A 26,880-nucleotide genomic window follows, 5' to 3' on the forward strand; every position below is an offset into this window, starting at 1 on the left:
GTGATTGGATTCTACTCACTATAATTTATGGAACTAATGCAAAATATGATGAGTTTATTGGGCCCTTGTGGAGTGCTAACCAACCCTCATATGGAGGAAATTCATTGGACCTCATTGTGAAAGTAACAGGGTAAATTTCTAACTATAATTTCTCCTTCCGTCAATACCCCGCTTTCAGTTAACGTGGATGAACACCAAGTACAGATAGGGTTAGAGAACAAAAGATGGAACCAGCAAGGACACGCAACAAAGCACAAAGAGATACACATAAACATAGGCTGGAAAGTGAACACACTGAGAAAATTAAGAGCTGGCACATAGTATGTGTAAATGTCAAATCATGTGCCAAAAAAAGGCAAAGAATAAATGAGCCTCAGCAGTACATAAGAGAATAAGAAAATTAACACAATGGGAACAATAAGTCCTTCCTAATTTTTACATACTATATTTAGAGTCCCATTATGCAGCACATTTCAAAACCTGCATATTTTTTATATTATATTAATAACAATGTATTTTCTTTTTTAAGCTATCTATAATCTTTCCATTCTTAAACTGTTCTTGTCTAATTCACTGAGTTTTAACAAGTCTAAATAAAATATAAATCCTCTGCATGTGTTTCCCTCCCTTTCAGTGGGCTCCAGTACAATCCTGGAATGCTGTCCTGCTTGTGTAATGAATTCCCACCCAACATCCAGTCCAAAAGCTATCAATATGTTGGCACAAGGATCCGTTGCTCAGATTCCACTCATGCCATTCATTTTAACGGAACTACAGCATGGCTAATGCATTATTTTGCAAGAGCTCTTTTTGAGCAGGCACTCTTTTCCAACTATTTACCTAGCAAGTGCAGGAACACAGAAAATGCTTACAGGCAACACTAGAGATAATAGAAAGGGAAAAGGTGGGTGACAAAAAAGAAGGTCAGAGGGGAAAAGAGGAAGGCAGGGAAGGGCAAGGTTAACATCTTGTCACCACCTGAGACCAAGTTTGCTGCCCTGCAGGTCCTTGCCTTTATATAAGAACAGCAGACAGAGTTGTGGTCAAAAAATAATAAATAAAATTACATAAGCTAATACACTGCTCTCAGCGCACAAGAAGGGTAGTCATGTACAAATAAGGCCACTTAAAAATGCCACCCCCACCCAGCTAATAGGTTCTAGGAGTACCCCCCACCCCCTTCTCCTGGGGTGCATCTGCTTTCCAGTATTCCTGTGTTCGTTTATCTCAGAAGTCAGAGGTGGGAGTGATATCACTCCCAAGTTGAGCATATTCCAGCCGTAAAGTCGATAAAAGCAAGGCGAAAATTGGATTTCTTTTGCTCCTTATCAAGTTAGAGACATTCATGCATGACTAGCAATAGAGCACAGTGCTTATTTTTTTGCACCACTGCAGCATGCTGACAGACAGAGCCTGCTCAATGCTCTGTGTGTGGTTTATTTAGCCAGTGACGGATAGACAACAAAGGCAGCACAGACTACAAGTTTTACAGTTTTACTATCGTTTACATGAGCAGCCGCCATATTGGATTGTTAAGCATTGCTAAGTCAGGACTGGTGGGACTGCTCTGACTTTTCAAGTTGGAAGTCAAACTTGAGGGGGCTTTCCAGTTAAGAATTCCATCTGGAAACTCTGAAATACTGACTTCCAAGTTCAGTTGCAATTTTTTGGTACAAACCTTTTGTTATTTCTTGCTGAACCCCTCATTTCTTTATATTTTGCTTTCAAGGAGCCAGACTTTCTTCTAATTTTCTTTGAAGGTGGTGTTGAGCACAAGTTCTCAAGGCTTTTTTAAGGACTTTCAAAGTTTTGTTTGGACAATGGCTATTTTTTCCACTAGTTTTCAGACTAGTACTTGTACCTGATCATTTTACCATGATTTCTTTTTGTGGGGCTCAGGGGGTAGAGCAGGTTGTCGGAAGGTCTGTGGTTCACTTCCCGGTTCCTGTAGTGTGCATTAACCCCAAAACTCAAGTTTGATCAGAATGATTGTGCGTGTGTGACGCTAGACAAGACACAAGTCACCCCTGAAGCTTCCACACAAGCTCACACAGATGGACTACCACAAACACATCATGGTGCTCTGACAACCTGAAACTTAAATGCAAGCTGAATATATATATCAGAGCAGATGTCCAGATCTACACACTAGCAGAAGTCCTAAAAACTCAAATAAAAAGCTCGCAAATCAAACAGTCTATGTCGTTTAATATAATACATTTCTGGCTGTATATAGGCACAAAACGTAATCATGTTTTCCTCGTCTTAATGTTTTTGATCTTTTCAGTCATTTTTGAAAACAACACAGCTAATATCTTAAAGGATTATTCCCTTTTCAAAATGACTGATATGTAGTTACAGGCTCTAGACACTATGCTTCTCTGTTACTGAAGGCATCTAATGGGGCCATTAACAAACCACTAATTTGTTCTGAAAAAAGATAGGTGTGTACACACACATAACACAGAGTGTTATCATCTTGTGCGATCTACATGGCAACAGTGGTTATTATCACAAGTTTGAAGCACATGAGAGAAAAACTTATGACACAAGGCCACTGCTGGCCTCTGGGGTGTACTTTGAGTTGCTAAAATTTAACCAGGACTGAAGCAAAAAAGAAGAAAACAGTAACACATATTGTCTGGAAGTACAAACCAAAACCAAAAAAACACATAACATCTATGAACTAAATGTTTCCGATCTGAAGATATAATCTCTTGTATTGCACTATGAAATCTAAAGTGACACCAATGAAAGGACAAAACTGTTAAAAGTTAACAGTCTATCTCAGTAACTGTATAAGAAATCCTCAGAGGGGATATCTCACTGATGAGCCAAAATAATACAGGTGCTTCAGACTGAGTGACTGTGTTTAAGGACTGCTTTTCTAATCACTGAACAACCTGAATTGAAAGTGTTTTCTACTCATCAGTAATATGTTTGCGAGGCATTACCTTTGTAATGAGTGTGCGGTACTCTTCTACCAGGTGGTCATTGTTATGACAGCCTGCCAGGAGCTGCCAAACCTCCCCACGGAGTGCCTCAGGAATGCCGCTCCGCACCAAAGCTGGCAGCTGTCTGGGACGCACTGATAAGTTCACGTGCCTACAATGGGGAAAGAAAAGATCAGTTTACCAAATATATACTAAAATAAAATGATGTTTATTTAATTATAATGTTTTTAATGAGCCATTATCATCCCTATTGATGACTGGCAGAGCCAAGACCAAGATGACAAGTGGGGCTTGATACCACAAGAAAAATGATTTATATGCAATCACACCTCGCCTAATCAATCAATACACTCGACCAAGAACTCAACAATCACTCTTTCAGAATGCAACATATGAGCACCTTTTGTACAGCAAACGCATGACAACTTATTTATCTATTAAATTATTTTTTAATGTGTTTTATTTTATCCCCATCTTACTTTCAGCAGCAACAAAACAACAGCTAATAAAAAGCAATAGCCCAACAGGAAAAAGCAAGAAAAACACATAAAAACTAATTTCAATGTTTTCTTTCCTTCTTTCCTTTCACTTTTAAATCTTAAGCCTGCTGAGAGTGTTATACCCTGCACGCAGATTTAAATGAACTCAGGGATCTGCAAGCCCATTAGTGTTAAGAGATACAGAGGAGAGGTAGACACGCGCGCACATGCACACGCAAAAGAAGGAGAAGGCAAACTGGAGGTACCTTGGCACTAACTATCGCCTGACTGAAGCAGACAGAAAAATCCCTGAATCCCTGATGATTCTCTCACCCCCCCCCCCCCCCCCCCCCCCCCTTTTCTTAATTCATGCCCCCTCTATTTTTCTGGGTTTGTTTTGTTTATCTGTCCCGGGCGTCAGGTTATGCAATACGTGGCATTTCTACCGAGACCAAGATGGGAAACTGCGTACATGTGTGTGCATGCATGTGAGAGTGCATGTGATGTAAGTAATGCCAGGCCTGGTCCTCAGGGCATAAGATTGTAAAGGGCTTTCTGTGATTTGCTTCTCTGTGCCCCATTCAACAATGCCACAATACATACACACAAAAAAATCACAGAAGCACACAAAGAAAGCCTAGTGTTATGACTTGCTAGTCTTATGATTCCTTTCTTTATTTAGCCATTGTTATTATTAGCAAAGAGAGATAAACATTAAAAAAAAAAAAAGAATTAATCGCTTTAATGATCATATCATCATTGGGTCCTTCTCTGAAGGTGTTTTAAAAGCCAAATCTAGTACAATAGGATAACATCATCATACTATGTATATACTGTAACAATTTAAAGTATATTTCAGCGTTGCACTGAAAAACAAACAACAACAGACAGGGACAAAGACAGCTGAATATTAGAGCTTGTTTGCGTGTTAATTTACAGCTAATTAAAGCTCGTGCAGTTTCTATTCTGCTCATCACAAGCTTTTGATTAAAAACTAATTCCACACTGGAAGAAGGAAATCATCTTAATAAGCTGCTTATCAACAACTGCTACCCGCTGTTCTTTCCTTCACATGGATTACACTGCATCTGTGTACAATGACTTCAATGGCGACGGAAGTGGAGCACGAAGAGGAAAACACCTTACCACTTGGATAACAAATCTCCCCACGTCTCCAGGATCTTCTCTGCACACTCCTTTGAAACATCACCGGAACCGCTAAGTAAGGGCTCGTCATTATCTGTGAAGAGGGGCGGGGGGCAATCAATTTTTTTCAAAGCAACAATCCATGACCATACCTTTTTAAACATTTAACTCTGTCAACAGTTAATCTTTACTCCTGCATGTACAAATGAAATCATAAAAAAACAAACAGCAAAAATTTGATATTTGTTTAAACCCTACTTTGATGTTAATATGCAGCAACTGAGAAATGGGATGTGCTCATTTTAAACTTAATCTCAGTAAGACTGTTCATAAAAAAATAAAAAAATAAATAAATGGGGATGCATGCATTTTACCACTCGTTGCATCATCTCTTCTTTTAAAAGGCAGTTTGATGAACAATGCATAATGTTCCCCATTCTTACTAAGTGTATGACTTCAGTGGCTCAACACTTCAGAGCCTCCTTTTTCAACTTTTCTTTGAGTAATGATGTCAAAAAAGGTTTCTATGTGTGACAGATCTGGACTGCATGCAGATCAGTTTATCACCAGATGGGAGCACATGTTACTCCAAACCTGTACATTTAGTTCAACATTAATGGTACCATAACAGAGGCTACCCTTAGTACTGTGTGCTAATAACAAGGCAAAAGATCCCTCTCCTCTTTAGTTTGGAGGAAAATGTGTCCACGACTGCCAAGAAGTATTTCAAATTTTGACATGATAGACAATTTTTCACTTTGCAAAACTGCATATTGCAGTAAACAAGGCCCAAAGAAAGCAGCAGCAGTATTTTAACTAAGATGTTACTTTTACAATATTTTTGCAACATGTAGCTGGTATCAAGATCAAAAAAAGGATAAATTGAAAAATGTAACAAATGAACCAGTGCTAAGTTGTGTTAATGAGCTTTTTCAAGATTGCACCAAAACGTGTATAGCTTCTAAACAAAAAGCACTTTGTTTAAAAGGGTAAATGTTACAATTATGTCTCCTTCGCAATCACTATTTCAAGGGGCCACGCCTTTGCTGTTTTGGTACAATAGGACTAGTAATAGGAATGATCTCCCAAGGACCTTAGACAAGAATCAACTATGGCTGTCTTTAAATTTAAGCTGAAGACACAAAATTCTTGTCAAACTTTTGGAAACTGCTAACCTCTGGCAGGGATGGGTACCAGTATGGCACCGGTTCTGACATAAACGGTAGTAACCAGACCGAAAAGTAGCGCACATGTCGGTGCTTTATTTTCCTGAGATGTCTTACACTTTGGATTCTAGCCAATCATTTTACCTTCCCAAGGATAGTAGGCGGGCCCAGGTACGTACGTTCTTTTAGAGCAGAGCTACAGATTAAAAATGCCCAAGGCGAAGCGGTCAAAAGCGGGGGTTTTTTTAAAGCAGAGAAATGCACCGTATTTGATAGCTTTCTGCAAGACCTCACGCTGTGCACATCTACTGCGGGTGTGGTGCCTGTTATCGGACCCGGAGTTAGCAACATCCCCCAAAAACACGAAGAGGAGAGTCCTGGCCCCTAGCCCTGCCAGTGTAGCAGAAATGATGACGGATGATGATGCAGCAGCAGCTGTTCTTCTCTGCGTGAGTAGTTTGATGTTGTTCGTGTGTAATTTATGTTGAGTAGGCTAACCACGTTATTACATTAATGCATGTAAGGTGAACTAGCAAACACCTCGTAGTTACATGCGGCTGTCCTCTTGTTTGATGGCAGATACTCCCTTCACCCTGGCCAAAAAGGCTAAAATGACCAAAGAAAAAGTGGAAAACAGCTGAACATGAGAGGTTTTGGACAAAGTTTGTGTTCTCCATTCTTTAAGCACCGGTTTGAGCACCGTTTAAGCACCGGCACCGTTTCAAAAGTACCGGTTTGGCACCGGTATCGGATAAAACCTAGACGATACCCATCCCTAATCTCTGGACATTTGGTTGAAACACGGGTTGTTGCTGTGTTGTTTTATGTAAATTTGAGGAACCCCTCTTTTAGCTATTTTTGAATTGTAAAGCATTTTCAATGTGCTGTATAAATAAAATGTACTTACTTTTAGACTACAAAAGTGAATAACAAAAAAGTAGCTGAAAAAGTACGGCAGCATTACAAGTACCTTCCTCTTCATCGTCCTCGGGTGGGGAAGGGACCATCCCGCCAGGCCCAGTTGGCAGGATACTGGGACTGGCTGTGGTCTTCCTTTTTTCTCTCTCGGTTTCACTTTCCAAACTCACCACCTCATACAGTGTGTCAGAGGCAGGGCTCTTACGCTCTTTACGCTCCATCTGAAAAGAGAAGATGTGTTTGACCACAGGAAAAAGTCCTAAGGTTTACCTTTCCCTTAAATCCAAACGTCTGACTCTAACAACTATCATTAACAAATTAAAACTTTCACAAAAAGTTTTCAAGGGCGTATGTGTGAGTTTTCAACATGGAGTAAAAATGTGAGGATATCATCCCCTGAATAGCTGATAAAACATTTGTTACTTCTTTTCTTTGTTCATATACCACTTAGTAAAAGGCACAAAATATTGCATTCTACCACTGCAGGTCACAGCTAATATCTGGTCACAGAGACCATCGGCTGAATTAATTTAAATGCAGATTGCTTCATGATTTGACAAACCTGTCGCAGTTTAAGGTAGAAAGTCTCGGTGTAGCTGCGCTTGCTGAAGGGCCAGAACAGCCTGTCGTTTGGGGAGCACACTCTGACCCTCGTCTCCAGAAGAAAACGAACGGGCTCTTCCACCTCTGTAATCACCAGGTCCACTGCTGTTGTCATGTACATGAATTTATCTGAAGGGGGGAAAAAAGACAGAAGTTACAATATTATCTGTACTTACTGACCGAATTTTCCATCTACAAGTAATTAATATATTAAAAACAACTGTTATCGTTATCATTCCTTTTTACAATGTCCATTTATTATATCCTTTATTTCTCTACAGCTTGGCTTGGGCAAAGTTCTGTTAATAACCACCACACTCAAATACTTCTGTCACATACTGCCGTGAAATATGAGTGAATAACCAGCCAGCAATCCAATAAACTAAGGAAATAATCACTAATGAAAACTATTTATGTCTTATACAAATCTTAAATTGATTCTTGGCTCCTACCTTTAGGCGTTTCCTCATTCACAGCCTGGAACTGAGGCGTGTTGGGGTTCCAACTTCCTGTGATGATGTAAGACTTCCCGTCTGAGCTCTTTCCCATTGACTCCTGAGGAGGTACAAGTCTCAAGAAGTTAGCAAACACAGAACAACAAACGCATAGATACACATAGAAAAGTGAAAAAAGGGGCCCACCAGGTCTAGCAAGTGCATGTCACTGTTCTTCACATTTTTCCCAGGGCTGAGCAGGAGTCCAAAACACCTAAGGAAAGCACATATAGAGAAAGAAAAATGTGCTAGGAATATGATTACATAAGGGGGAAAGAAACGCGAGGCATACGACTATGAATCTCTCAAAAAAAAATAAAATAAAAAAATCGTTAAAAAAAAAAAAAGGTCACACATGTTACCAATAATAGCTTCCTGAAATGATCCTCTAACACAGACCAGAGCACGGAGAACGTTAAACACTCCACTAAAATCGTCACCTTCTCTAGGTTCACAAATCAAGAACAAATCATGGCGAGGATGAAAGTCTGCAAAAAAGGTAAAGAAATGTTTAAATTTCCACTGATTTATTAAAGTGTGGAAAATGAGACTAACCTCGATCACCACCTAACAACGGTTCTTGACATGGACTGACATACGGATGTGAAGGTGTTTATTACAGAGTGACTTACTTCTTAAGAATGTCTGGTCAACTTTATGGACATTTATGGCCGTTTACATGAACTTAGATTGTTTCCACATTCTTTTATCAAGTTAAGAGCCACCTCGTGTGGTTTTTTCTCCTCTTTTCTTTCTTCTTTCTTTTTTTAAAATAACTCATCTGAAACCACTCCACTTCTCTCAGTTAATTAGAAACAACTTAAAAAGAACTCTGAACAAAAAGACCTTCAATGCCTCTGAGCACGACCATCATTTATGAGAAATTTAGACATATTTGATCACTGCATGAAACTAAAATTCACAAAAACACTTAATCATGAGGACTCCAGGGCACTGCTTAGTAAAATGCTGACCTATATTCTGAAGATGTGTGTGCATGAGAGTATAAGTGTTTTAACTCTTTATCTTACCTCTCAATAGCCAGTTCTTTATTTGAGGTTTGCTGAACATAGATGACAATTTTCTTGTCCAGTCCTGCACGCAGCTTGAAGCTTTGCTTGTCCTTGTCTTTTGCCACAGCGCTGGAAAGAGAAGAAATATTTTTACAGTCTAATTAGAGTGTCCACATGCTGGAATTTCTCACTTTTCATCCCGACCAACCCCCCCCCCCACTAAAAAAAACCAAAACAGAAGCCCCACTATCATCAATTTATATTGTAAATCTGCTGTATGACTTCAGATTGATGGGATTATTTACACTGTAGAGAAGGAAAAACTATTTCAAAATGTGAAATGTTATTGTTACAGAATATATGTCAACATTTAAAGTGTCTTCAGAGGCTTGCTAATTTAATTTTATCAAAGAAAAAACAAAAGCAGGCCATGAGTTCCTGCATGTAGAAGCCGCTTGCTTGGAAGTTGGAACACTAAAAATAACCCAATGCTAATAAGGAGGAAATACGAGTCGGCTAAAAATATCCATGGGCATATTTTTGCTTGTTTTATTTTGTTTTCCAAATAACCTGACCCTTTGGGCTGCTTGTCATCACATAGAAGTAAGTCGGGACTATGGGAAAATAAAATAAAAACAACCTGTGAAGAAGGATTGATGAAAAAAAAAAAAAAAACACAGGAACTTTGTTGTTATATCTTGTGGTAAAAAGTGTGTTTGATTGGTTAACATCAGAGACCAAAGAATACTTTTTTCTTTTTTTTAAATAAATCAGTGCAAAGTTCCTTTCATCATTTTTACCCAAACCAATTAGGGGATGCTTCCCCTCACTGGCAGCACCCATCCCAGAAAGGTTTGGGACTTTAGTAGTAAAAAACAACAACAACAAAAAAAAGTTGATTCTTAAAATTAAGGATGTATGCTCCCGTATTTATATGTGTAATATGTTGACTAAAACATTTTACACTCCAATAGACAGCTAAAATTGCACTTTTGAATTCAATGATGGATTAAAAATTAGAATGCATGATGAGTGAATGTGACTCCCACCTGAAAGTACCCTTGCCATCGTCCTCCCTAATCTCCAGGCTGACAGTAAATGTAAACAAGTCACTGTCAGGGGTGAGAGGGGGAGCCTGCTGAGACGACAGAACTGCCCTCTTAGCTGACCGCCGAAAGGCTGTGGCAAAGCTGTACAGTATCCTACTAACCTGCAGGAGCAAAGTAAATGCGCACAATGAATATCTATCCCAAAAGACAATATAAATTTAAAGGTCTTCTAACACAGACATATAATTTAAGAGTGTCAAAGAAAAAACACAGGCAAACTCAACAAAACATCGTATAAACACAAGATAACAGTTGCAAAGTAAAAAAACTGAAAGTGTTAAAGAGGAAGAATACTAACAAGCTAAAGCTTTCCAGCCAAATGATTTAGGTTTCCTGTGCTGTAACCATAGACAAGGATAGTGCAAGTGGTCGAAGTGGAATTTGTCTGGTCATAATTATGAGGAACAGAAGAGACCTTCAGCAGATTAACCATTTTGAATTGTATTTAATTTTGAACTTTGAGTGTGGGGGTGTTGTTCCTGTGTAACAAAAAGCAAGCTGTACCAGAGGTTTGCCAAGTCTCAAGAGGAGCAAGAGCTAGAGACAGAGCTTGAGTCTGCCAAGTGTGAAAACACAAGGTGGTAATAATTTATTTTTTACATTTATTTTTTATTATTTACATCGTCTCCACTGAGGGGACTTTAAATGCACAGGTTTCACAGCGAGCAAAGTTTTTTTTTCTGTCCACTTACTACTAAAGAGACATATGTGGCTGATAATAAACAGAGCTATCCCCCCAACTAGAGGACCACTGCAGAGTGGTTTTGGATCATTTCTAATTCCGGTAAACAGCACCGCTCATGGGGGGTCAGTGACTAGAGGGGTGGGGTGGGGGAAAGTGCGGTTATCAATAAATAACAATGCTCTTCGGCTCTTTCACGAGACCAGAGTACAAAGCAGCTTCTAACCTCTGCTACAGAAAGTCTTTGTTTTATCTCTGGTACAGTACAGGGATGTTAGGAGATCGCAGGAGGTCTATTTATTGAGAAACAACACTGGACAGGATGTAAGAGATGGGGGATGAGTAGAGCTAGATGGGGGGGGGGGGGGGGAAATTACCCCCTGTATTGGTACATGTAATACAATGGGACTGTTGTTCTGTGCTGCTTAAAACTGATCAGCTGTCAACATCTTAATTTTTCACGAAGGAACTCTCTGTAGGCAGTTGTACGCCAGAACTAATCAGGGCAGGCAGAACTTAGTTTGATACAGAGTGCTTTTCAAATAGCCCCACACAAGCCAAAATAGCATTAAGGTCTTATCAACTAATACCAGGTTTTCTCTGCAAAAGAGGCTGTCAAAAACAAAAGGGCAACTATTTCATCCTTTACTCCCAACAACTGGAGTTTCATTCAAAGAGTCCGTCCCTGATCTCAACTCAAACTTGTGAAATCGATTACATAAGAAGTTTGGATTTGATCCGTATCTAAAAAATGCAGCCTTTAAGGATCTGGTGCGTGTTAAATGTCTTGTTACACTGTTTTTATTTCCACCCGGGATGTTTTTTCACACTTGCCAGCTTTTTCTTTCTTCATGTACTTTCCGTGCACACGAAGCTTTGAGACATTCTTAAATGATGTCACGGTAAAAATCAGCTTCAGCTGCCAATTTGTGTTTCACTTGCATCAGCTTCTTAGGATCCTAGAATACTTCTGTAAAACCCATCTACTGGAGCTGAACTGATGTGAATTACATAGAAATAGATACACATCTCTGGATGAGAGAGGCAAGTTTTTGTCAACGTCCCCCCCCCCAAAAAACAAAAAAACAAAAAAAGAGGCATGGGTTTGAGTGTCAGGAGGCCTCTGCATCACCATTACAAACTAGCCTCTGGGTCATAATGGGAGGTCCGATACAAAAGTGGGCTGAATAGAATTGAGGAGTTATTTTTCTTTATATATGAACAAAGATAGTTTTGGTAGTTTTCAGCAAATTAATTGAAAGACTTGCTAGGGCCCTGGACAATGATGAATGCAAATTTAACCATGAAAAAATGTATTTATCCAAATGCAAGAGCCATTTCACCATAATACATATGGTTAGTTTAAAAGACCTCGGTCAGAAAACAGAGTTGTTAAACATGTCTTAAGAGTTGTTTACTGTGAAGTTGAAGCTGATGTGATGCATATGACAAGAGCAGCTTTCTCCCCAAACGAACGGGTAACCAATGGGCTGACTCGCTACAGTCTAATAATCTGAAAGGGAGGCCCAAAAAAGCAGGAGATGCTGTGGACTGGTTTGTTGCTATGGCACTTGAAGGAAGAGAAGGGTGGGTGCAAGATGAAGAGTGCCAAGAAGAGAACAGAGATGTCCAGAATATTTTTTAATTTGAGTGAGAGTATTTGCATCAGTGTTTTAGTGAGTATGTGTATTACAGATCGGAGTCTCGGAAACTGGATAACAGGATGAAGTGTCTGGGGGCTCACTGTGACACTGAAGGAGACGGCTTTCATGATGAAGAAATCAGGTCACTGAACACTGAAAGCAGAGCTTTAACCCAGTTTCATGAGCGGGTACCTTCTTCTCTTCCTTTACATTTCTGCTGAACCTACTGCATACACAGCATTACAATAATCGGCAGATACACCAATCATCTCATTACAGGCTAGGAAATTGTTTTGGGACATTTATGTGAATGTTAATTTAACACACATCACCAACCTAAGCCATGCTGCCTAAGAGCTGTGTCCTACCCCAGACTTCCTTCTTGAATTATCGCAATCATAAAAGGTTCAGAAAACTTGACTTTGACTGAATCCACAAACTCTCCACTGATTGAGTGCCCGTGGCCCACAAGACCCAAAGAAACCAACACCGGCGTCCTAATGCCACATCAGGTCACCCCCAGAGCTGCCGTGTCCACAACTCAAGTGTGTGCACATGTATTTGTACTTGAGGGGTGCAATAGTGTGAAAAGAAGAGACGGCAGTGCCATATATAAAATCAAGAAGCTTTCACTCCCCCTTTTGTTCACTAACTGAATAGCAACTACATTGCTTGCAAACTTTTTGGGGTTGGCTACTCTAGTTGTTGTTGTGACCTTAGCTTGGAAAAGAGTGCCTTATATACCACATAGTGGTATTAAGTTAGACAAAGACAGTTGCATAATCAGTGAATGCTTACCGCCTCTTGGATTTGGCAGCGAAAAACATGGATCCTGAAGATCTCAGCATTGTAGTGGCTCTCAGTGAAGGCAAAGCAGTCACTCTCCGGTGTGCCATCATGGCCTCGTACGCAGAACAAAATCTTATAGATCGGATAGTTGGCAATCTCAGTGTTGTTGTGTGGATCCAACAACCTGTTAAAACACCAATAAAATTACTGTTGTTTAAATTCTTAAAAGAAACAAGAGTGTACCAAGTTTGGACATCTGCACTAGAACTAATCCACACAACTGACCGAAAATCTATATTTTCGCCCTACCTGACAGTCCCTTCAGACACGCCTGGCACAGACAGTGTAACATCCAGGGGGAGTTGGCACTGCCCTCTGAGGATACTCATCATACGGAGGGCCTCTACCTCACTCCGGGGGGCATTGACTGAGGCACATCCTAGATATGTCAGCTGGCTGAACACGACGCTGTCCTCATCTGGGATGGGGCTGCCAGGACTACATTCTGATGATGATTCATCAGCTGCAGTTATGAGAAAAGACAGGCAGTGAAAGAAAGAAAAGGATAATATTATGACATCTATTATAATCTTTCAGCTGTACAGTTTCATGCGAGAGGAGGTTAGAAAGAAGGAATGGAAAAGTAAGAGAAGCTTAAGGAAAAAATATAACATCAATTGGCAAAATTCATGAAATTCAAGGAAACCAAGAACAAAATGACAACAGTCCTCATCCTTTAGGAAACAAAACGAATGAGGAAACAGGATGGTTTAAAACATGTGATGTAAAATTGTCGGTATAAATATGATTCAACTTCATCTCATCCTGACTTGCCTCTGTATGACCTCTCATTCAGCTCACTCTCTTGGGCTGTCTGAACAGGAAGCACCATTTCCAGCTTGGGTGGCGGTGGGGGTGCGCTCAGAGGGTCAGTGCCTGGGGCTACAGGTGACGCTGTGGTATAAAGGGCATGATCGCCCCTACCGAGATCATCCATCCTTGCTTCTGACGCAAGGCCAGCGTCAGCCATTGATGGGTCCATGAGGACATCTTCTAGCTCCCTTTGAAGCTGCTGCTCACTTCCATTGCCTACAATCTGATGCACACACATAGGTGTACACACACACACACACACACAGAAATAATCATGCACCCAACCACAAAAAAAGCACAAAACAAACAAACAATTTAACCAGAATTAAGAATTATTATTGAGTTTTGCAGTTTGCAGAAACATGCAGTTGCCTTGCCCATAACAGTGACATGGAAATGTATTTTGAGCGACTGCAGCGTGTTTAAGGTATGAATCACTTGTTTCAGTTTGGCCATTAAAGATGTATCTTAGGTATATTTCAATATTAGTACATTGTATTGAGATCACTTTGGGTGGACGTATCAAGACTTTAGAGTTATGCCAACACTGATTATAAATGAAAGTATCAACTGAAACCTTGAGCTTGGCCAAACAGCACAAAGTGAGGTAAATGCCTGTTCCCTGCCTGCTGCAGCAGCATCCAAAAGCTGTATAAGAAAAGGAGATCAGCCGGTAGGGGTCACTGTTGTATTGATCATTTAAGGATAACAAAAATGATGTAAAAATATAGAACATTTTTCCAAACAGATAGAGTAAAACCTAATTTATGTCTTTGGCAGAAAAGAATGAGGTCATTTGTCCATTGCTGCTGGACTTAATTATCTTAATATATTTGCAGGATGGATACTACCACTGCCAATTATCTTAGTGATACAGGACTATTAACATGATAAAAAAAAGAAAAAGCATTCTAAACAAGCGTAAGTGTGCTATCAATTCTATATTGACGTTCACACTTCTGACGTTTTGTAACTGTGTAGCTGTAGAGGGCCTTTACAGGAAGTGCTACAAGCCTGGGCGACTGTTGCATAACTACAGCCTACAGTCTAATTCTAACATCATCAAATCCAAAGTATTAAAGAGCTGAGGCCATCGCTGGACAGACGGCAAAATTACAGAAAGCACAAATAATCACAGACAGAATCACCACTGAATCACATCACAGGAAGAATAAGGTGAATAATATTCACAAGCAAGAGAGAAGCTGAGGAAAGGAAAGAGAGCGAGAGAAGAGACTGACCTTAAAGCTGACCCCTTCCTCAGAAATCACCTGCATAACAAACAACAAGTTTAGACACTGACTCCTCTGCTGACTGGATGGGCTGACTGGAGGGAGATGTGCACAAGAGTGTGTCGGCAAAAACCAAAACATGATGTCAGGATGACCGCGTGCCAGTGGATGGAGTGATTTCGCCATTACATTGTGAGAACAGAGGATGTGTGTCACGTTCTGCTTTTTAACCATCTGACAGCAGGCAGACGATGGCAAAATACGCAGCGCAAAAACTTGATTTTATTGTCCATAAAAAAAGAGCTGTGATGCTTTTACAGACACTGGTCTTATGAATGAAATATGAAAACTCAAAAGACAGAACACGACAGAAGGTCAAAGCAGAGCAACTTTCTAGCAAATGGATATTGAACATCTATGCTCTGCTGGCGCCATCTTCTGGGAACTTTACAGAATAACTTTTCTTTACAAACAAACAGGTATCGTACATGAGTGACATACAGTAATGAAAATAGTCCGAACGTGTGAGGCCGCTTCTTAAGGCAACTCAATAAAAAGAAACATGATAACAACTAAACTGAGAGACACGTGGACAAAATGCATCCTGTGAAGAGATCGAGCAGAAGAGGCGAAGAGAGGTAATCTGAACCCATTAGGGACACACACAGGATAGTGGCTGGCAGTCACAATTATTTCCTAGAAAGTCTTTATATTGTGAAAAGAGCTACGCCCGCATCACAAAGCACCGATATTTTCCCCAGCAATGGGTCAAAGCAAGGTTATATCACCACAATACCTGGATATCTTTCAAAGTTGAGCAGTGAATTCAACCATAGAAAACAAGCTGTAAGTCAGCCTCGCTATAGCACAATATCATATTACGCATTTAAACACAAGCACCTGACTGACACAGCAGTTGGGAAACGGTCTCCCAAAGTTAAATAGCATCCAACTTAATCACACACAGTGGCAACAATATCTGGCGGTGGATGCATGAATGACATCCTTCATTTGCAGCCTAAACAGCACAGGGAAACTTAACCAGACAATTTACCCTCAGTTTATGTGGATGTGCACAAATCACCAAGGGCTTCGTCATTAAAAGTAGCAAATACAAACACCAACTATGACCAACTACGGCAAAAAAGGCAAAGTGAGAATGAGGAAGCAAAACAATAAATGCTGGTTTATGGTTAAGAGTGTGAAATTAACAAACCCTGCTAGATGTTAAAAAAAAAGAAAAAAAAGATGGTTGTTAGTAATGAAAACAGTATGTTAGCAACATGAATCTGTATAAACTGTAATTCCTAATTTGCTTTTTTATGAGTTCTATTTCTAACAAATAAATAAAGATGAATAAACATTGAGATGTTTTGATATATCATGGTCCATCAGATTTAATTAACACACAAGGTAATAATAGTCACACCATTTAGTGTGCTGGACATTCTCGTTTGGTTTCCTACTTTATACTGTACAGTTTATTCTACTTATCTGATCAGGCCATCTTAACTGTTATTATTAATGAGTCTATTCAAAGTAAAAACACCTCTGGAATTTAATGGTAAGGCCATATAAAAAAATCTATCTATTAAAAAATTAGCCTAATCTAAAACAAAGTTCCCACCTGACCCTCTGTGACCCTTATGCAGAACACGTTTCACCAATGTTTCTCCATTTTACATAACCTATGTGTTGTGTTAAAATAGGACTATATTAGCAAATGAATGACCCTCAAGAAATTGCAGCTGGAAGATGAGTGTGAATTCAGATAAAGAAAAAAAGTGTAAATAAAGACAGGACCTCTTATATCACGCACTCACTATGTTTTGATAAAGGTTTCTTCAGTAAAATTAAAAAAGAAAAACAAACACACACACACCTCGGGTGCCAATGCTTGTTTCTGCTACTCTATGTCGTAGACATAAATATGGTGCAGTTTTGCTGTTGAAACTACAACATACTCCGTCATCTTGATGCTCAAATGCTGGAAAAAACATGCATTAAATTTTTTTTGAACCCCTCTAACCACTTTGAGACCCTCTAACTTGTAATAAATGTTAGAAATATGAAAGTAAACTTGCAACTACTTATGTAAAATTGTAAATTTATCTTAAAAAAAAAAAAAAAAAAAAAGCTGATTCCTGGGGTGTCAGGTGGAAGGCTTTTCATGGAAGTTTTTTAATGGGAAGACCCTTATGCCATTGTGCCTAAGTGACTATTAGTGCACCTAATCTCCAACAAGTCCCCCTTTTCTACCTTGCACTTCCATCCGTACCTACACCCAGCCAACCTTACCTTCAGTCCTGTCTTTTCGTCATCACTACCATTATTAGTAGAGGAGGGTGTCTCGTCCCCCAGCCGGGACACAAGGACAAAGTCCTCACTGTTGAGAGTGGACACTGAGTCTGAAGACACGCTAATCTTCCCCACCGAGCCCTTGTCATCCATGGCTGCCGCTGTTAAATTCAGCCACGCTGCTCATGAATGGAAGACGGAAGGCGGAAGTGGTGGGAGATGATGAGCAAAATCCCCTAGAAAAAAATAAATAAAAAGAAAGAAGCAGAAAACAGTCATGATGAGATGAGATCCATGAAAAGCATCTTATAGAAAGGCAAGTGGCTCTAAAAATGGTGAAAGTACTTGTGATTCACTTTTAGAGGTCTTTTGAACACCCCAAAAAAAGAGGTCATTACCCAGAGAAAGGCAAAAAAAACAAAAGAGCGCAAAACGAAGCTTAGTTCAAGTGAAGGTGATAGACAAGAGAATAAAATGATGAAGCAATGAAACCAGAAAAATCAAAGAAAAAGCATCTGTGGGTCATTTAAAGCAATTTTATATGCTTCAGAAGAATAAAGTAGACTAGTTTGCAAAAACAGCTTGATTTTACATGCATTGCAAAGCTATGGTGATGCGAATGACAGTGAGGAAGTAAGGAAAAAGACAACTTTTTACAACCATCTATTTGACCCATGTTCCATCTACAAAGTCTCAGCTGTGGTTTCACACTAATGAATCACAAGTTCACAAAAATACATTGAACAATGTAAAAGCACACACTAAATAATCTAACTGCAGTACATGCACTCCTAAATGCATCCCTGCAACACCAACCAGCCACCACAACTGCAAATAACAACTTTTGACTCTGCTGGTAAATTACGACTGTGGGATGCCACTGTGTAGTTCACACTGAGATAAGAATTAGCATTAAGGTAGGGAAATCCAGGCAAAGCTCTATTATTAGTATTGAGGCATGAGGTAACTTCTAAACAAGAGAGGTGGCAGGAAACACCCATAAGCATTTCTGGCCGTTTCCTCTCGCTGCTCCTCCCTTTCCCTCTTTCACTTCTCTTTTTGCCTCATCACTCACCCTGCAATCTATTTTTCTCAGTGTCCACCTTTGCCCTTGCCCTTCTTGCTTTGGGGAAAAAAACCCACCCAAAGCAAGCAGGTTTAACAATGAGAAAGTATCAGGACAAAAGGTCAATCTGGATTATTAGAGATAACACAAACACAGTCACACTGACCCAAAATAAACGTCTATATTAGAGGTTACGTGATTTTGCTGGTGATATGATTGTTATTTTTAGGCTGCAATTTATTATTGACAGCTTAAGGTTTATCCTCTCGGTGTACGTCTCTGGATACTGTGGCTCTCGCTAAATTTTTAAAGGATAAACTACGGTTTCAAAGCAAATGAATTCATTTTCAAAATATAAAATTCAATTTCAATTCAGTGATGATCATTTTCAAACCAATAAATTGAATTTCAAATTAGGCTAATTCATATTCAGTTTGTAAAAGCATTTATTCAAGTTACAATTCAGATTCAATCCGAGCAATTTAACTTATTCAAATTCAGTTTCTGATGGCACAGATTTCTGCCCATACTAGCGTTTCACCTTTATTTGACTTGGAAAAATAATTTGTCGCTCTATTTTTTAAAAAAAAGTCCCTTGTAAAGATGCAACATTAATTCACTTACTATTAGAAGAAAACAGGAATAACCTCAGGTTTCCTTTCAGCACTCTAGCCAGGCTGAGAAAGAGTCCGAGCTTTGTTGAACTTAATTAGTAATGACTTCATGAATTTCTTCACAATTAAAATTTTCACCATTAGAGAAGAAAATTTTTCACAGCAGTCCCACAGATGTATCATTATGTACAGCACCTATAAAACTGCTCTTATTTATTTTAAACTTTAACTCTCCAATTGATCTTTCAAAGTTAGCTTCAGTAAATACTTCCTCAAAACCATCAACCGTATTCACTTTATTATCTTTATCTTTATTCGCGGGTTATGTACCACAGGCCTTTAATGTGGCAGTAATTAAACCATTACTTAAAAAGCCTCTAGTTGACCCAGCTGTCTTAGCTAATTATAGGATAATCTTCAGTGTTCCTTTTCTTTCAAAAATTCTTGAAAGAGTAGTTGTAAGCAGCTAACTGATCACCTGTAGATGAATGGTTGATTTTAAGAATTTCAGGTTTCAGAGATCATCACAGTACACAAGCAACATTAGTGAAGGACTCGATACTGTAGACCACAATACTTTATTACAGAGATTCGGTATTAAAGATACTGCGCTACAGTGGTTTGAGTCATATTCTCACAGTACACAATAATTCAGACTCCATAATTAATAGGGGTGGGGGAAAAAATCGATACTGTGTAGTATGGTAATATTTTGTTTGCTAATAATGTATCGATACAGGGACAGCAGAAATCGATATTTTGTTACAAACCATTTTTTGTGGACTGGAACACGCTCTGACTTCAGAGCATGTTGATCAGCTCCTTTTTCTGAGCAAGAATCCTGACATTTCTTCACTGTCCAAATGTGTTTAACTTGTTTTTTGGCAGCAATAAACATGACAGTTTACTTATTTTAATTTAAGACATGTTTTATTTTAATTAAGTTCAAAACTTTTTTTATTTAATGTAAAATTATATTTTGTTTTAATTTACTTTCAAATTCTTCAGTTGCTGAAGGGGCTGCATAGTTTTCATAAATTGCATAGTTCAGAATAGCTATAATTGTACCAGATGGTTGCATTCAGTTAAGTTGGACTAGACTGTAATACAAACAGTTCAGTTTGTCAACAATAAAACTGACTGAAATGAGAGAAAGACTGAGTGTAAGACTTTGATATTAGATAAAATGAATATTGATAAAGTTTACCTTTATGTACAGAATTTGAATATCGCAAAATATTTTTAAAAATTGCAATAATATCGTATCGTGCATTAAGTATTGTGATAATATCGTATCGTGAGTTGTATGGTGATTCCCACCTCTAATAATTAACAACAATAGGTTAATTGTATAGGTTAATTATGGAGTTCCACAGGTCTCTGTGCTGGGACCAATACTTTTTAAGAGCTTCTCTTAGGCAGTATCATTCGAAGGAACATTTTCACAGCTATGCAGATGATGTCAGGCATGTGTAAAGGCATGTGTGGCGGAGTGTAGTCGGCAGTGCCACGGCAGGGAAGGCGGACACACCTGCACGGCATCACAATCCTGCCTCACCAGCTTAAAATTGGTGTAGGGTCCTGTGTTTGGTTGTTAGTGTGTTCAGCTGCAAGCTGGAAAGCTGCAGCAGTGTGTGTGTGTGACTGTGGACAGCAATCGAGAGTCAATAAAGAATGCTGGAAAGCATGTATGTCTCGTCGGGTCTGCCGTGGTTTGTCACAGTAGTGCCGAAACCCAGGATGGGAGGCATGACGGACCCACAACCAGGCCAGCAAGTGGATGAGCTGGCCCGAATGGTGGCCGAAGTGGTGGACACACAGTGGGAACAGGTGGTGGCATCACGCCGCCTGCAGGAAGAATCTGGCCGCTCGGGCCTGGTCCTGGCCGGCACCGCCGCCACTGCCACCAGCGTTCCCCAACGGTGTTAGTGTGGTCCTGGTTTGGTTGTTGTCAGTGTGTTCAGCTGCGAGCTGGAAAGCTGCAGCTGTGTGTGCGTGTGACTGTGAACAGCAACCGAGAGTCGATAAAAAATGCTGAAAAGCGTATGGATGCGTTGCCGGGTCTGCCGTGGTTTGTTACAGAATCTCTTACAGTTTTTTACAGCCGCTAGGACACATTTCTCAATACTTAGGTCACTTTTGCAAAACTCTTCACACAATTCTCCTAACTGACCTTCAGCTTGGCAAAGCAGTTCATTTCACATTCAAAATGCACTACAACTACCAAAAGACTTTATTCAGGTCTCAAATAAACTCATTCTTCCAGAACACTAGCAAAGGTTGACAGCCGACAAACACACTTTGTCACCCACAAAACAATGACCTAAAAAACACTAACAACATGTAGCATTACACAGTGTTTTCTTGTGTAAAACAAGGACACATCTCTGTTTATAATTTCAATATATGTTACTGGAATGAATCAGACATCATGCAGAATTCATTAATATTTGTTTATGTATTTTTAGTTTTTTGCACTAAGTAATCCCAAAATACAAGAATTTGTATACACACCATCCACTGATACACATACAATAGTAATGCTATTCTACTCGGTCTTCTCCATTTGGCCACAGGTTCTCATCCACATCACATCTTATGTCATCTAGGCCAACACACCTAGGAAATAATCTTCTGGCATGCCAGAATTGAAGGAGTTGAAAAATTGAAGGAGTAACACCTGTGTAGATGTTCATCTACAATGAGAATCAGCTGTGGCTGGTTAAACTGCATTTTTAGATTTAAAATATGTTTCACTAAAATATTGCTGTTGGATTTTGCTGTCTTTTTAAGTTTTGCATTGTGTTATTGTTTTGGCCATACGTTTAACAGTTTTGAAAACAGTATGTAAGTACATGCAAAATGTCCTGTATGTACAAAGATTTTTGGCAGTTGTTGTGTCTGAGTGAGAAAATAATTCATGAAATTTGAGAGATGTAGTCATTGAATGCATTTTGTGCCAAAACAATGATAACTGGTCCTCAGTTTAGCCCACATAGACTTCTGTTGTGCTCACTGTGTGAGGAGTTTTGCAAAAGGACCTAAGTATTGAGAAATGTGTCCTAGCGTCTGTAAAAAACTGTAAGGACAAATGCCTAGATGACCTCTAATATTCTGCCTCAAAACTCGTACAAAACTGAGGTTATTGTACTCGGTCCTAAAAATCTTAGAAACACAGCATCTCAACAGATGCTTACATTGGATGACATTGCCATTGGCCTCCAGTAACACTTAGAGGAATCTTGGAATCATGACCAGGATGTGCCTTTCAATGTGAGTATTACATGGATTTGTAGCACTGCTCACATTTGTGCAATATCACTAATTCTAGAAACATCCTGTCTCAAAGTGATGCTGAAATACTAACTGATACATTTATCACTTCTAGGCTGAACTATTGTAATGCATTATTTTCAGGTTGCAAAAATGCTACAACGACAGTACAAACAGGACAAGAAAGAGAGCATGTTTCTACCATATTATCTTCTTTTTACCCGTTTAATCCAGAACTGAAATTAGAATCTTTCTTCTCCCTTACAAGGTCTTGAGTAATCAGACCCCGTGTCCTTAAAGACCTCATAGTATCATATTGTCCCAACAGAGCTCTTGGATCTCAGGATCTTACTTGTGGTTGCTAGAGTTTCTAAAGGCAGAATGGAAGGCAGAACTACCAGTTTGGATTTGGGAGACAGACACTATCTCTACTTTCAAGAGTAGGCTCAAACCTTTCCTTTTTGATAAGCTTATAATTAGGACTGCATCAGGTGACTCTGAACTATCCCTTAGTTATGCTGCAATATGCTTAGACAGCTGTGGGTTTCCCCTGGTGGACTAAGTGTTTATTCTTCATTAAAGTCTTTTTCACTCTCGATATAATTATACAGCACTAGTGCATTTATTCATTCATATAGTAAATAATTTTAAACTGGTTCTCTCGCATGTGTATTTTGCCCCGTTTCCCTCTACTTGCCTTTGTTTCTCCTAACCCCCACCTGGTCGGGGCAGACTGCCCTTGTGAGAGTTTGGTTCTGCCACAGGATCCTTCCTGTTAAAAGAGAGATTTTCCTTCCCACTGTTGCCAAGTCTTTGCTCATAAAGAGCCATCTGATTGAGATTTTTTTTATGTTATAGGTCTTTACCCTACAATTTAAAAGCACCTTGAGGGCACACCTGTTGTGAATTGGCACTATATAAATTAAAGTGCTCTCTTTATCATTTCAAACCACTCTGAGGAAATTAAAATCTGATTACTCCTCTAAATATTCTGGGGTTTTTTTTTTGTTTCTTATGCTTTTTTCTTCTTAAATTTGTGTTGCAAAACAAGGTACAATTATCAAGTGAGGCTAGAACTAGTGTGCCAACTTCCCTGTTGGCAACATCTATTTGGAAAGGCACAAACACAACAACCCGCTGATCTGAGCAGAGTCGGGTAAAACAAGTAATGTGCGACCTGTTGTGGCAATAAAGCAAGATCATGTTTAAACTGAATTGTCATATTTTCCTAGTAAAGAATTATAAATAACCACATATAAATAGATTTATTTAACATTTGTTATGTTTCATGTGTATGAAAAGCAAAAAAAAAAAAAAAAAAATCAGCATGGCCAACTTCTTGGCAACCAGTTGGTAGCTGCAACTACTTGCAATCAGTTGCCAAATATGACAAAGTTAAACACAATCACCAGGCAACCTTTGACCTTTCCTGGTTGCAAGAAGGTTGTCTTATTTCGACTCTAGTCTGAATGAGCTATAACACAATCATAACACAAAGACCATTCAGCTGACAGCCAATTATGCTAACCTTTACTGGTTAAATATCATAATTAATGCCAAGGAGTTAGAAACTATGTTTCACCCACTTTGTAATGAGGGACTGTGCACACAAATTACACACACACACCTCTATTTACCTTCTCCACCTGTTTCACTTTCTAATCAAAAAAGGTGCTCCCATGCATACCTGTTATAATCTATTCTGTCTTTTCTGAATATTAATGACCAACAAAAATATGCAGTGCTACTTTAACATCCCACACTAGCATAAACACTATAAAGCAAATGGACGAACACACCACAACTTGCTTAGACCCTACCTTACAGGTTAGTTGTGCAACAATAATTTGATACACTGTGTACAATGTAGGTACAAAGTAACACAAATATATCGTTAAAACTAGTATATACTGAGAATATTTAATGATAACTCTCATTCTGCATGGGCGTTGTTACTTATGTTGCAACAGACAACACGGTTGCATGCGTGTCTATGGACTGTGCTTCTTTGGCAGCTTATTTACTCTGCTGATAGCTTTGCTGAGCAGATCATTTTAAAACATTGTCATTGCTGTTATTTCATACATAGTTTGGTGATTTTCTAATCCCAGTATACTTTATAGACACCTCAATAAGACTAATTAACTGTAACTACTAACTGTAGCTATTAATAAGCCAAATCTATACTGGTTTCTGCGATATGACGGTTTACTCTCATTTTGTGCTCTTGGATGTTTGGTCTGGCAACTGTCTTGTTCCATATGAAATAATATTAATTGAAGAGAATATCTGACAAAGTAAAGCAAATACCAGTCCAAAAGAAAACTAAGCATCAGACTCAGTAGCATTCAGACACGGTCCTTTGCATCAATCCCCAGTCTCTTTCATCCCTGCAGGCTTTCAGTCTTGAGGATACTTTGCAGATGTTTACACTACTCTTGGCTCAAAGACAGCTGCTGTCCATTTTTAGCACAGTTGGCTTGTGTGTGTGTGTGTGTGTGTGTGTGTGTGTGTGTGTGTGTGTGTGTGTGTGTGTGTGTGTGTGTGTGTGTGTGTGTGTGTGTGTGTGTGTGAGTGTGAGAGTGAGAGAGAGAGAAAGAGCAAAAGTGCCTAGCATAATTCGAAAGTAGTGCATATTAAAGCAAACAGGTAAAATAATATTAAATTACAGTGGCATGAAGAAGTACTTGCCCCTTTCTTGCTTTCTTAGTGTTTTGTTGCATTTAAATGTTTCAGATCTAACAAAATACAGTTTTTAAATGAACCTATGTTTGAATAAATAAATAAACAAAATACATTTTATTTTAACCATTCAGAGGTGGCCTTGCTCGTATGTTCAGAATTACTGTAAAGCTGTATAATCCTAAAGCACTTGAGCTTCAGGGGATAAACTGATGGCCAGACATTCTCCTTCAGGATTTTCTGGTAAAGAGCAGCATTCATGGATCCATTAATTATGCCAAGTCACCCAGGCCCTGAAGCAACACAGCAGCCCCAGACCATCACACTTCTACTACCATGTTTGCTGATATGATGTTCTTTTTATGAAATGCTGTGTTAGTTTGTTACAAGTTGCAGTGGGATTCAAATCTTCCAAAAAAGTCCAACTTTTGACTGTCAATCCACAGAAATTTCCCCAAAAGTCTTGGGGATCATTATGGTGAGGCAAAGGTGAGATGAGCCTTTGTGTTGTTTTTTGGACACCTAAGAACGCTCAGATGTCAATGACTGAGAGCATTCTATGAGCCTACCTTACATTGTCAGACAGGTTCTATTTAACTGATCCAGCAGGTCTGGTAGCAACCAGGGCTGAAAGATTTGAGAAAGGGCCAGAAAGGTTTGGGTGGCCGTTTCCTCTTATTAAATTAATTTTTTTTTTTTTTTAAATAATTTTTATGGGTTATCTTAGACTAACATTAAACTCTTTTCAATGATCTGAAATATTCAAGTGTTGTAAAAACAGGCAAAACCTAAGAAATCAGGACAGGGACAATTACTTTTTCACATACAGCAACATATTTCATTCGTCCAGATCTTTATTCCTGTTTTAACTGTTTATATTTTTTTTCCAAATTGTTTAACTACTTTTGGAAAGATGGCTAAAATAAACTTTAGGGATAGCTATAGTGCCATCACTCGCTGATTTCTGAAGTCCCATTGTGAAGCGATTTCCCATTGCTCATCTTAGCATTTTGAAACTGGATGTGAGAAGTGAGAGGTGGATTTATGAAACTGCATGCTCACTGGCTAAACACTTGCCCATTACAAGTCATAAGCTGGATATTATAAGTCATATCCTGAAACTTATTTCTGAAACCAAGCCCACAAACTCGTCAGCACATACAACAGTCAATACTATATACACCCATACATACATAAAATACATTTTTAAAAATACCCACTTGTGCTGGATGTCACATACCCTACAAAACACACAGACAGCTGTATTATGAACACAAATAGGCACTCACTGAGAAACACGTGCATGCACACACACAAACCTAATACTTTGACTAGCAGGAGGCTCCAAAAGACTTATAATGCTTCCCTTGTCACCCCAGTTTCCTTTCTAGCCTCACCAACAGAGCTCTGCCTGCTCCTGCCAAGATACACTGTTCCTTATCAACCTTTTCACTGCCTTGGTACACTTCCAAGAAGATCGACAATCGCTGCCAGTCAGTCAGGATACTGACCATTAAAATTATCTGGGTTCTAAAATGCCTTAAATTGGAGGTCATTTCCAATACCTTGAGTGTTTTTAGCAAATTTAAACTAATTTGTTCAGTCAACTTTAATTTGACTTTTTATGTCTCATCACTATATGATTCTTTGTTTTGAGTAGCAGGTTGAAGAGAAGAGAAGAGAAGAGAAGAGAAGAGAAGAGAAGAGAAGAGAAGAGAAGAGAAGAGAAGAGAAGAGAAGAGAAGAGAAGAGCCCACACCCTGGATGAATCCAATAACTCAACTGTTCAGCATATTTCATAGGTTCATATGGATATGAAGCAGCAATAGTTCTTCCAAAGCTTGTT

The 26,880-nt window shown here is 39.1% G+C and overlaps 1 protein-coding gene across 2 annotated transcripts in view; it reads right to left on the bottom strand.

Annotated features, from left to right (window-relative positions):
• Positions 1 to 26,880, bottom strand: part of rabgap1 (RAB GTPase activating protein 1) — a 77,049-nt gene that overhangs the window by 45,055 nt on the left and 5,114 nt on the right. The window contains exons 2-14 of one of the 2 annotated variants that reach the window (XM_026174138.1): positions 17,400 to 17,635; positions 15,111 to 15,140; positions 13,831 to 14,092; positions 13,306 to 13,519; positions 13,006 to 13,180; positions 9,823 to 9,983; positions 8,792 to 8,902; positions 7,908 to 7,974; positions 7,719 to 7,821; positions 7,226 to 7,395; positions 6,716 to 6,884; positions 4,580 to 4,673; positions 2,955 to 3,105 (exon numbers count right to left, since the gene is read on the bottom strand). In XM_026174138.1, coding sequence (XP_026029923.1) covers positions 2,955 to 3,105; positions 4,580 to 4,673; positions 6,716 to 6,884; positions 7,226 to 7,395; positions 7,719 to 7,821; positions 7,908 to 7,974; positions 8,792 to 8,902; positions 9,823 to 9,983; positions 13,006 to 13,180; positions 13,306 to 13,519; positions 13,831 to 14,092; positions 15,111 to 15,140; positions 17,400 to 17,552 — 1,860 coding nt within the window. In that variant the 5' untranslated portion in view covers positions 17,553 to 17,635. The remainder of the gene's footprint in view (positions 1 to 2,954; positions 3,106 to 4,579; positions 4,674 to 6,715; positions 6,885 to 7,225; positions 7,396 to 7,718; positions 7,822 to 7,907; positions 7,975 to 8,791; positions 8,903 to 9,822; positions 9,984 to 13,005; positions 13,181 to 13,305; positions 13,520 to 13,830; positions 14,093 to 15,110; positions 15,141 to 17,399; positions 17,636 to 26,880) is intronic. The other variant, XM_026174139.1, reaches the window with a different exon arrangement.

Source organism: Astatotilapia calliptera, chromosome 7, assembly GCF_900246225.1.
Source record: "Astatotilapia calliptera chromosome 7, fAstCal1.2, whole genome shotgun sequence".
In the NCBI taxonomy this organism is placed as follows: Eukaryota; Metazoa; Chordata; class Actinopteri; order Cichliformes; family Cichlidae; genus Astatotilapia; species Astatotilapia calliptera.